This window comes from Hordeum vulgare, chromosome 3H (genome assembly GCF_904849725.1).
Source record: "Hordeum vulgare subsp. vulgare chromosome 3H, MorexV3_pseudomolecules_assembly, whole genome shotgun sequence".
NCBI classification, from domain to species: Eukaryota; Viridiplantae; Streptophyta; class Magnoliopsida; order Poales; family Poaceae; genus Hordeum; species Hordeum vulgare.
In genome coordinates, this window is record NC_058520.1 from 585421924 (window position 1) to 585434957 (window position 13034).

The window sequence follows — 13034 nt, forward strand, 5'->3', positions numbered from 1 at the left end:
TTTTTCTTTTGCACGGGAGACGATTTGGTTTCTCATTTTAGGGCATATACATATTCCTTATACAATTTTCCCAACCTCTTCACCGGTTCAACACACAACTATTTCTATTACAAAATTCACAATCCTTATGCAAGAACAACAGACTTTAGGCCTGCACATATTGGTCCCGTCTAGCTCACCATCATCTTCTCTGTAATTGCACACGTATGCAGATGGCAGGCGTCAAGAAATTTGGTGTGCATTGCTTAATTTGGTTAAAGAGTTAATTGTACGTGCAGATCACATTCACTCCCCCGCTGATAGTGACAAGGTCAGATAGCTTGGCTTCTCCTTCCTTGTCTTGATCTGAGAACTTTTTTGTTTTCTGATAGGTCGACTGAGAAAGCTTAACAAGCAAGTCTCTAAGTTTGCCCGAAGTATTAAAAGGGAAGAGGAAGATGCCTGAAATTACACATCACGTACGTGCATCATCATTGTTTAGGTCTACACTGTCCAGTCTTCTGATTTGTAAGCATCTGACACCGATCATTACGCAACATAAACAAAGGCGTGACGCGAGTGTTGATGGGCGCTCAACTTTAGTTTTGGCATCGATGATGCAATCGGCGACAATTATCCATCGGTGGAATGCAACGGTGCTCTGACGATATACGGGAGCTACCTCTTCTTTTGCCATGGCAACCTCGACATGTATACTGTATGTTTTACAACTGTTAAAGTGATTGACGAATTTAGGAGCCGTCAATGAATCTATATTTTAAAATATGTCTGTATACATTCGAATGTAGTTTTTTTATTAAAATTTTTTAAAAAACTTATATTTAAAAACGAAGGGAGTACTAGATTAGTGTAAAGCAGCTTGATTAGGACCGAGGTCGGCATAGATGCAGGAGCAAAGATGGCACACGCCACGTCCACATACTTGAGTACTTAACCAGGCTTTGCTTAGCTAGCTAGCGTAGCTAAATCTTGGACTCATTTTCTTTATTCAAAGATGGTGAGATGATTCACGTCACTGCCTACGCAATTGAACCCGGCCGGTCTTCTTCGTCTCTCGACGCTAGACAACTAATGGACTCGTCGGACGGAAGGGTGCGATGATGCACTGCAATTTCTATTTTTTTTTGCTATATCGGCGTCTCATTATATATACTTCCTCCGTCCGTGAATAAGTGTGCATATAGAAATTTTAAGACGAATTATGGAGTGAAGTAAATAACTGCATTGAAAAGATGCAAGATATCATCTCTCTCATCTTTAATTACTTTACATCCAATGAGCTAAGCGCATGTAGAAAGTAAGGAGACCATGTGTTAAATGTTATTGGTCTTGATTACCGTGTGATGAGAGAGAAGCATTTTCTTTTCTACTTTATAGTGCATTGAGAAGATAGATGTACACTTTTTGATGGACAAATTTTGAAACTAAATATACATTTATTCGTGGACGGAGCGAGTATGCAGTTAAGAAAAATATAGCTTCCAGTTCCATTGTTTGGAAGAGTAAGAAAGTATGCATGCACATGTAGCATATATGGCATCACCGATTAATTTTATTGTTGAGCACTAGTAGAAAAAAGGGCCTTTGGCCTGAACCCTTTAGTCCCGGCCTGCCTCTGGGCCGGGACTAAAGGCCCGGCCACGTCGCCCCAAATCGCACGAGGCTTTGGTCCCGGCTCGTAAGGAGCCTTTAGTCCCGGTTTGTGTCTCGAACCGGGACTAAAGGGTTTGGAGGATTTAGTCCCGGTTCGTGTCTTGGACCTTTAGTCCCGGTTCGTGTCTCGAACCGGGACTAAAGGGTTTGGAGGATTTAGTCCCGGTTGGTGTCTTGAACCGGGACTAAAGGGTATACCTTTAGTCCCGGTTCGTGACACGAACCGGGACTAAAGGTGTTCAGTTTTTTTTTTTTTCTGTTTTTAAATTCTTGTTTGTAGTTTCTGTTTTAAATTGCTTATATCTTTTAGGATATTTGATGTTTTTGATTGATTCTTTTTGCATTAGATTCAAAATTTTGTCTAGTTTCTGTTTGCGCCATTAGTTTTCAAATTTGAATGGTTTAAATTTGAATTTGTTTAAATTTGCTTCAAACCCAGTTTTTGAATAACTGGAGTTTACAAATAGTTTTTAATTTAATTATTTTTGCTCCCACTCATGTGTTAGATTGTTGTCACAGTAAGATTTATTTGGTTATTTTTAGAATAATTTAAATTAGGATTTTAATTAAATAAATATTGTTTTGCTTATATAGTTGTTTTAGTCATTTAATTGTTGTTTTTTATTATTTTTAGTTAGTTCTTTCTCTAGATTTTAACATGTTGTAGTATGGTGCATATTTAATGCACAAAAAAAATCTATAGTTCAATTAATTTTAAAAAAATGCCTTTGTAGCAGATGGGTTTTCGTCTGAAACCTTGATACTTTGAGTTTTGTAGAAAATAAAAAAATGATAAAATCTTCAAAAAATAAAATCCTTTGAGACGTTGTTAGGTTTTAGTGTCTAGTCGGTATAGAAATTTTGAGATATGAATTTTGACCGTTTTTGGAAAAACAGGAAAAAAAATAAACGGCCATAACTTTTGCATACGACGTTAAAAAAAATTAATATATAAAAAAACTCGAAAAAATTGGTACCTGATTTCACCCGGGCTTGCCCGGTGAAGTTTTCTCACATACTCAAAATTCCAAATGGAAAAAAAGTTATTTCAAAAAATAATAATAATAATAATTTTATTTAAAAATATTAGGCTGTTTTCATTGAAATTCACTATTATTGTTACTTATTAAGTTGATTTTAATAATTGTTTGTAATTCAAAAAATTAAATCGTGTGACATGACATCAAGACCCAAGTTGTTTAGGATTGATAGCTTACTATTGTCAGGAAAACAACAAGTGCACACTTGGCAACTAGGGGCGATAGAATCAGAAAGTTAAGCGTGCTCGGGCTGAAGTAGTGAAAGGATGGTTGATCGGCCGGGAAGTTAGACGATTTGAAATGAGTGATCCACGCTAGAGCAGTGAGGATGGGTGATTAGAGATTAAATTGTCAAATAATTCAAAGGTTAGGCCCTTTAGTCCCGGTTCACCAACCGGGACTAAAGGCCCTGTCCCCATTAGTGGAGGGAAGCGTCGCTGATACAAGTACTTCATCCACTTCATCTTTTTTTTGCGATGAAAATTTTCAATCTATTAATCAATTATCAGGATAGTACAAAGAACACCAGACCCGAAGTAAAAATTACATTCAAGTCCGTAAACCACCTAGTGACGACTATAAGCACTGAAGTGGGACAATTTTCAATCTATTCATCAATTATCGCCCCTCCATCTTTGGAGCCGGACAAACTTTGTGGTAATAAACAGTCGGGAAGTCGTCGTGCTAAGGCCACATAGGACCAGCACACCAGAACTACAACGGATGTAAATGGAGAGGATCGTAGATCGATGGTATCCAACTTGTAGACACACGAACAAAGATGAATGAACACTGGAACCATGTGGATCCACCGAAGACAAACCTCCACGCGCCCTTCGAGGATGCTAGAAACACAACCGGAACATGGGCTAGGCGGTAAAGACCTTATTTCATTTGTAAAGAGTCACCCCGCCTCGCATATCTGAATAGGACACAAATCCTAACAAAATTCAAAAGAGCAACAGAAAACGGAGCCGCCCCCCCCCCCCCCCCCCGACAGCAAAGGCGAGGATCCACCAAGCCTCCATGGCCCTAAGACCACAGGAGACGTGATAGGCCGACGACGGAACCGGCAAGAGGTAGAAGAAACCCTAGCATAGGATGTAGGGTAGGAGGGGCGGCCGCCCGTGGGCGTGCGTTTCATCCATTTCTAAATATAACCTATTTTATCGGGTTGTTGATGATCAATGATGTATATATATAAAACAGGGAGAAATGTTTTTTTGATAAATATAAACCGTTTATAAATTTTAAAAAATAAGTAGTTCTATACTTTAAAATATGTCTACATACATTCATATATATTTTATATTAAAATCACTAGACAGTGTTATATTTAAAAATGAAGGGATTATATAATAAGTTAATGAACGTCCATGGTTTTCATTTTCAATGAGATTTCAATGAAGTTCATTGAATTTCATTAATTTCAGTAGACACTGAAATATTACGTTTCGACCAAAATATTTCAGCAATTTCAGTAGTACACGAGAAATCAAATATTTTTCAAAATACTTTTCAAAATTTTCAAATATTTATTTCAAGTGAATATTTTGGTCGTTTAGCCGAAATGCAAACTGAATTTCAGTAATTTCGGTTGGTGCTGTAATTTTTTCTGAACTGAAAGTCAAAACCATGTGAACGCCTACAGCTACTTAAGAGCTAACCTTGATATCAAAACTTATCACGTCACACCCTGAAATTTTAATTTCAAGCCAACGACCATTGACGAAATGGGCGATTCACCTCCATCTACAAATGCCCCGGTCCGCTCCCGTCTCACTCCAGCTCAGAGCCTCAAACCTTGTGTGCCTCCAGCCTCCTACAATGGCCCGTCTTGCCACCCTCGCCGTGCTCCTCCTCTCCCTCCTGGCCGTCGCTAGCTGCCGCGTCCTTGAAACCACCTCCGACGACCAGGGCCCACCCAACGCCGTCCTCCTCACCCAAGATGATCAGTCCGATGCCGCTGCTGAGGTGACCCTTCCGGCTCTGCTCACCCCGGCCGTCGCCGTGGACGAGGGCGTCCTCCGGCTCCCCTCCCACCGCCGCCCCTGCCACCTCCACCGTCACCTCTGGTGGGCGCACCACCGCGGCGCGTTCTCCGGCCCGGGTGAGGTCCGCGACCATCCCGCCTTCGACGTCGTGCCCACCGAGCTTGCCGGCGGGGAAGAGGAAGAGCCCAGGGATGCTGAGCTGGAGGCGGTCGCGGAGCCGGACCCCGACGCACGCCCAGACACCGACGCCGAGCAGAAGCCGTTTCATGGCGAGGAGGAAGCAGCGAAGGCGTGGAAGGTGGAGATGCTGAGGAGGTTCCGCCACGGCATCCGCTTCCACCACCGCCACCACGAGCAGCAGGACGAGGAGGAGCACGACGACCACGAGCAGGACAAGGATGAAGGCACGAACATGGACCTGCTCGCACGCTTCCACCACCGCCACCATCTTCGCCACCACCACGAGCAGGACGCGGAGGAGGAGGAGGAGGACGGCCACCGGCAGGACAAGGACGAAGGCCTGAAGATGAAGCTGTTCCGACGTTTCCACCACCACCACGCGCATGACAGCGAGAACGAGGTCGACGAGGTGGAAGAACTGGCTAGGAAGCTTGGCGAGGCGATCGTGAGAAGGAGCTTCAGCCATGGCGGCCGCCGCCACAGCCACCACCACCACCACCACGGGGTGAGGAACTGGTTCAAGGGCCTCCTGAACCGATTCTAGATCGACGTACGTACCGCCGGCCGGCGCCTGGTTGATTTGGTCGTTTAATTACTTTGGTTAATCTGTTCCCTGTACTGTGTGTGATGCGTGACGTGTAGTGCTCTGCCATTTCCTACTTTTTTTTTCCTTCGTATTCCACGTTACATTACCACTTGGGTTTATGTACTGCTTTGTTTATTTGTTAGTTTATTTGCGAGGGTCGGGAGATTATACGAGCAGCAATGTGATGTGTTTTTCTAATAACTTTGTCTTGTTATGTAGGAGTATATGTGTAATATTATTGTTATCGCTCGTGGTTCGTACTAAAACTGGGCCATCTCTGTAATCTTTAGCGTTGCAGAGAGCTAAACATACAATAAAATTTGGACAAAACTTGGTCTGAGATTTTGGTGGGGTGCCGAAGTATTTGTAAGTTTGCAATTTCGAGTCAGATATAAACTGATTTTAGAAGAACTTCAAATAAAGCCAGTTTTTTTAAAATAATCCGGTAAAATTGATGGATCAAATCAGGTAAGTTTGCAATTTCAAGCCCCCTCCAAAATTTGGGTGAGGTCCAAAACTGATGTGTTACCGAAAAAAATTCCATCCCATAATATTAAGTTTGCAATTTCGAGCCAAGTTTTAAACTAATTTTAGACGAACTTTAAACCAGGCAGTTCTTTTTATAAGTAACCCGATGAAATTGATGGATCAAAATAAACCTCCATCCCATAATATATGAGCATTTTTGATATTAATGTAGTATAAAAATGCTATTATACTATAAGATGAATGAAATACTTATTAAACCATCGTTGCCGCTTGGGAACCCAAACTCTTGATACTTTGGTGTTTTTTCTATTTTTCTTTTGCACGGGTGACGATTTGGTTTTTCATTTTAGGGCATATACATTTTCCTTATACAAGTTTCCCAACCTCTTCACCGGTCCAACAGACAACTATCTCTATTACAAAATTCACAATCCTTATGCAAGAACAACAGACTTTAGGCATGCACATATTGGTCCCGTCTAGCTCACCATCATCTTCTCTGTAATTGCACACGCACGCAGATGGCAGGCGTCAAGAAATTTGGTGTGCATTGCTTAATTTGGTCGAAGAGATTAACTGTAGGTGCTGATAGTGACAAGGTCAGATGACTTGGCTTCTACTTCCTTGTCTTGATCCGGAAACTTGTTTGTTTTTTGATAGGTCGACTGAGAAAGCTTAACAAGCAAGTCCCCAGGTTTGCCCAGCATAAAATTATCATTGTTTAGGTCTACGCTTTTCAGTCTTCTGATTTTGTAAGCATGTGACACCGATCATTACCCAACATAAACAAAGGCGTGACGCGAGTGTTGATAGACACTTAACTTTAATTAGCATCTAGTATGATGCAATCAGCGACAATTAACCGTCGGCGGAATACAACAATGCTCTGACGATATACGAGAGCTACCTCTACTTTTGCCCAGTTAACTTCGAAATATATATTTCCTCTGTCCAGAAATATTTGTTATAAAAATGAATGTATTTTAATTTTAGGTATATATTTATTTTTATTAATTTATGCGATCATTAATTTCATGGGGAGGAAGTACTATGTAGGAGTAGCATTTGATTAGCACACCTGATATGGCGTCTGAAAGCGTGTGACCCCTGCATTTGCTCTACTGGAGTAATCCCGTCACTGCATACGCAATCAAATTTGACAAACCAACCACCGTACGTTGGTGCCCAGACTCTGCAAATTAGCCATACAACTGTCATGCATCAACATGTGTGCCCGGATAGCTCCTTTAGAGCAAGTACAATAACGTACAGTCAGCAGATTGTAAGAATTAAAATATTATATTTTTACTGAGTTAGATGAAAGAAGGGGAGAGAGAAGGGAAACGGACTCTTCGTGAAGAGCCAGCTCTTGCACGTGCTCCTAGTTGCTTTGTGAGAATGAAAGATGAGCCATTATATGATAAAAATAATACTCTTTTATAGCTAACTATTGGACAAGCTAATTATAAGATGGGTTATAAGACTGCTTATAGCCAGCAGTTGGCTATACTATTAACCATGCTCTTAGTGGGTGGGGGTTGCGGCGCGCGACACCCAAGGGCATGACGACAACATCTAATCTTGAATTGAAACAGACGAGCTGCTAGCTCACGCCATGAACATCCGCCGCGTTGACACTTCGCCCTATGCAGCTATAATCGAAGACCTGAAGTTTGAGCTGAAGATGTGGTTCGCCAAGTGGAGCGTTAGTGTGTGTAGACGAACCCTTAATACAACTGTGCATGAGTTAGCTCAAATTGGTAAATGCTCCCCTAATATGTGTGTCGAGTGGGACTCGATTGTACCGCCCAATGTGGTTGCTTGCGTGTTGGGCGACATGCCCGAGCGTCGTTGATAAAGCTTTGCTTTTTCTCAAAAGAAAACATGTATGCACAGGCGGGACATTATATATTTGACGACTCAAATTTTCTTACGCGTCCTTCTCCAAAAAAAAAAGGTTTTCTTAAGCATGAGTAGTAGAGTTTTTGCTCCCGGGTTACATACATTCCTGGATAAGCAGTAAAATACAGACACGTTGCCGCGAGATTTTTAGAAATTAGGCGCTATGAGCTTGAGAGGGAGCTTACGTTCAGTGACGGAGGTAGTGGATGGTCAAGGTGGTCCACGGCCCACCATGAGATTAGAAATTGACATTTATACCATAGCAAAAAATCTTAAAAAGAAAAAGAAAAAGTAAAATTACATGCATAATTACGTTGTTGGCCCATCCTGCTCCATAGCGCTAGGTCCGTCACTGCTTACATTCATCAATTGTTGTGAAGAAATTTATTGGCAACAAAGAGGAACCCAAAAATGGATTTTGGAAGGCGATGCTAGTACGGAGTTTTTTCCTGATGTCGTCAACAGCCGTAAAAGAAGATGTACCATTCGCTTGCTTCGTTGGGGGACTTCGATCGTATCTAAGCTCTGGGGAGGACCCCCTTAGAGAACACATCTATGGCTTTTACCGTGAGCTTCATGGCAGAAGTAATGGTGGAGGGGTGCCCATCTCGGCCCAAGCTTGGGGGCAAGAGTATAGGGTTTTTTTTGGCAGACAATGACTGGTTGATTTCCCCGTTCACACTGGAGGAAATTTAGACATGTTTAAGTGTCATGCGATTTAACACTTTCCCGGGTCCGCACGACTTCCCTAGAACGTTCTACAAGCGTTTATGGCAACTGGTGGGGCCGCAGATGCTTCAAATTGCAAACGACTTTTGTGTCGGTTTTGTGCGCATCACAAGGCTAAACCTCCTTCCAAAAATCGTGGGTGGTGAAAACGTTCGCCAGTTCCGAACTATCAGGTTGATCAATGTGAGTTTTTGCCTGCTTGCGAAAGGTTTTGTCGCTTGCATTGTCCCTTTGGCTCATAAGGTGATTAACCATAGCCAAACGGCTTTCATGAAATACCGCATTATCCTTGATGGTATCACGGTCTTGCATGAAGTGATCCACGAGCTGAAAACCTCCAATTAGAAAGTGTTCATCCTAAAATTAGACTTCAAGAAGGCATACGACAAGGTGCGTTGGGAGTTCTTCACAAGAAGGGTTTTGACCCTATGTTGGTTAATTGGATCATGCAATTGGTCTGTGGTGGACACACGACCATCAACATTAACGGAAAAGTGGGTCCATTCTTCCCCAACGCTAGAGAGATACGCCAAGGTGACCCTATTTCTCCTCTTCTCTTCAATGTTATCGTCGATGCTTTGCCGGCTATGGTTGACGGAATCAAGGAGGAAGGTCATTTGCAGGGTGTGGCAACTAGAATTGCTCAGGATGGCCTCACCCATTTGCAATATGCAGACGATACTTTAGTGATAATTCGCTACAATGAAGGAGATATCATCAACCTTAAGTTTTTGCTGATGTGTTTCGAAGCGATGTTTGGTCTAAAGATAAATTTTGATAAAGGGTTTAGGTTTATCATCAACCTTAAGTTTCTGATGATGTATCCTCAAGCTTATTAAGAACCTCTCGCCCCGGGATGCTAGCCTTGCTTGGGTTGGGGTTGAGGCTCTCACCTGGGTGCTTTGAAGCGTTCCAACAAAGCATTGATCAAGGCGGTCGTGTTCAAGCAGTCGGCATACCTCATATACAAGAACACCATCTTTCTGCAACTCCGGAAGTCGCTGGGAAACATCAAGACCAGGGTCAATTGGACATTCTCATCTTCAACCTCCTTAGGCCTTGTTCGGTTGGCAGAGATTTAAAAGGGGTTTGACAGGGATTGAGGTGGATATAATCCACTACAAGTCAAAATCCACCTTAACCCCCTCCAATCCTCTTGAAAAGAGGTGTAACCGAACAAGGCCTTAGGTAGTGCGCATAGCTGAGGGAAGCAAACAGGAACGCCGCCCAAGACCAGCTTAGCTATCTTGCCGTGTTGCATCGTGAGATAGGTCATAGTTGGCCTTATACTCTCGAAGGTGGTGTTGTGTCACTATTCTGTTGCCCCCTCTTTCTTTCTTTATTTGTTTCTTCTTGTACTTTTGTAAGGGTCTTATCCTTAAGGCCGGGCACTATGTTTCTATAAGCTGGACGGATGTGGGGCCTAAATGAGTTGTAAATAGTGTGGCTCATTTAGCACGCACTTGTTATTTTAGGATAATTGTAAAACTAAGTAATCCTCAGAAAATATGTAAAAGTAAGTAATAAAAAAATGTTCAAATGTTAGCGTGTTATAAATATTATAAATAACTATCATGATTAGTAAATAAAAATATTTAAATATACAACTATATATTATATAAAAATGTTTAGTAAATACATACATTTAAAAAGTTTATTAGATAAATGTTTAATGAATACATAAAACTATACACTTGCAGCTTATATTATACAGAATAATGAATATGAACATTTACAAAATATTCCAAGGAATGTCTAATTAGCAGAATATTCTAAGGAATCTGCTAATTGTCTAATCATTTAATTGGCCTAAATATAAAATAATTGTATTCACAAATTTTGAAGCATACGTACTTTCAAAAGAAAAAGGGTAAAACAACTAAAGGGCAAAATTGCACAAGCCGACATTGAACCAAAATGATTCTTTCTATACCATAGAAAATGCACAATTTTAGTAAGCATCCGAAATTTTCCCTGTCACACATACATGCATGACACAAAGAAACACGCTGAATTGGTGTCTAGCTTGTTGGTGTCTTGGTGATGATGTTCCTGTCGCTACTAACGGCATGTGGGCTGGATGCTAACGTTCTGATGAATTGTCAACAAGGCAGCAAATGTGCTGCATGTTTGACCAGCCGCCCAGTGACCAGTCGGCAGTGCTACTTGGCCAAACACATCGCCTGTGAGGGTTTTAAGCTAGCTGTAGCCTGTAGATGCATCTTATCCTCAGCTCATCTTCTTGGTGGATCCATGGTTCCTTGGTTGGTCTTCTTCTTTGACTAGTTAGATAGCTCTCCAATATATATCTTCTTCAATGCATGCTCAGTAGGTGTGGTCCGAGTGCAACGATGAATCTTTACATATACTCCCATGCACCATGCATGACGTACAGTACGTAGGGCGCAGCACACCGAAGTCTACTCATATCACATCAAAGCCACACACAGCCGACATGATGAGGATGCACCCACACGCCCTGCTGCTGCTCCTCTTCCTCTTCTCTGTCCTCGCCGGCGGAGCCAACGCCGAGCCCTCTAGAGAGCTCACTTACAAGGATTGCCACCCTGACGACAAGGCGGTGCTGCTCTCCTTCCCGGAGTCCTGGTCCTCGTCATGGACACCCGACACACCCTGCTGCGACTGGTTCGCCGTCGCCTGCGACCGCTCCACCGGGCGCATCGTGGGCTTCTCCGTCTTCCAGGACCCCGACTTCACCGGCACAATCCCCAGCGCCATCGCCGGCCTCACCCACCTGCAGGACCTCTTCCTGCACCACCTCCCGGGGCTGTCTGGCCCCATACCGCCGGAGATAGGCAAGCTCTCCAACCTCTCCAGGCTCGAAATCTCATGGACGGGGGTGTCCGGCCCCGTGCCGTCCTCCCTGGGCGCGCTCAAGAAGCTCGCCCAGCTCAACCTCTCCTTCAACTCGCTCAGCGGCGCCATCCCGGTGTCGCTGGGGACAATCCCCGGCATCACCCTCAGCCGCAACCGCCTCACCGGGGCCATCCCCAACATGTTCCTCGGCGAGTCCGCGGGCCGGGACGTCTACCTCGACGTGTCGCACAACAACCTCACCGGGGCCATCCCGGCCGAGTTCGCCGCCGTGAACTTCACGCACCTCGACCTCTCGCGCAACGCCCTGACCGGCGACGCGTCGGGCCTCTTCGGCCGTGGGAAGGAGCTGCAGTACATCGACCTGTCCCGCAACGCCTTCGACTTCGACCTGTCAGGCGTGGTGGTGCTCCCGGAGAAGCTCTTCCACCTGGACCTGAGCCACAATGCCATCCATGGCAGCATCCCGGCGCAGGTCGCGGACGTGGCCAACCTGCTGGCGTTCAACGTCAGCTACAACAGGCTCTGCGGCGCCGTGCCCACCGGCGGGAACATGGCGAGGTTCGATCTCTACAACTTCCAGCACAACAAGTGCCTCTGCGGTGCTCCCCTCCCTCCCTGCAAGAACTAGATGGATTATCTTGTGGGTTTTGACAGAATAACGAGACGCTGGTATTCATGTGTCGACCAATTCGGCTGTATTCATGTCTCTGGATTAAGAGTTGTGCTGAAATAAAGTAAAAATGATTAGATATAGAGAGGTAAAGTTGTCGGCCTGCTTTGGTATTTCCGCTGTTTTAACTGTCTGACTTAGATTTATCAGTGGAAATCACCAGTTATCTGGTGTAGTAGTAGAAAGATCCTAGATTGTTTTACCACGGTCAAAATTCAGTTTTACATTATAATTTTTTTATTTACTTCTTTTCTGATGTGTTCTTGGAGCTTTGCTAGATTTACGGACGGAAGCTACGGAAAGTAACTTACGGACTCAGCTGTCCATGTTTTACTGAAAACTTGGGGCATGAGGGCCCATCCTTGAAATCAGCGGGGCAGAGGGATTGGCTAAACGGCAGCAATCCGTAAGTTTCATGCGTATCTTGCCCGTAAGAGCATCTTCAACAGTCCGTATGTTTAATTGTTGGTATAAGTGTCCACATCACACATCATACAAGCTCTTCAATGGAGTGTATGGTAATCGTATGTAAAATAACTAAGCGGGCCCACTAAATAGTGAAGAAATAACCCTGCTTGCCTCGGAGCTTGTGCGTGAACCGTTGCTTCAAGTTCATACGATTTCATTCTCTCTCTTCTTTTATTATGTGGCATGTCATCAAAATCATCTATGTGACAATTTTACCAACGATGATCATACGACCATTGAAGATGGCCTAAGTGTAGCATTTTTGGTGTTTTTGGGTTAGATCAATGATGCAAATTAAAACTTTCTCTCATTTTAAAACGGCAACATGAAAAGATGTCCCCTAGGCGCCGGCTGGCCGGCCCAAATTTAATCCGCTCGGCACACAGCCGTTAGATCCGGACTTCCCTAACCTCTAGGTCGGAAATGCTAGACCTACTAAAACCTACATAAGTTTACTAAACCTTTCAACTAATCTAAACATGTCC

General features: G+C 43.5%; 1 protein-coding gene across 1 annotated transcript; it reads left to right on the forward strand.

Annotated features, from left to right (window-relative positions):
* Positions 1-11001: 11001 nt before the first annotated feature.
* On the forward strand, positions 11002-12295 carry LOC123440805 (polygalacturonase inhibitor-like). Its single transcript, XM_045117351.1, has one exon. The coding sequence runs from the start codon at positions 11029-11031 to the stop codon at positions 12037-12039; it is 1011 nt and encodes a 336-aa protein (XP_044973286.1). The 5' UTR covers positions 11002-11028; the 3' UTR covers positions 12040-12295.
* The last annotated feature ends 739 nt before the right edge of the window (positions 12296-13034 follow it).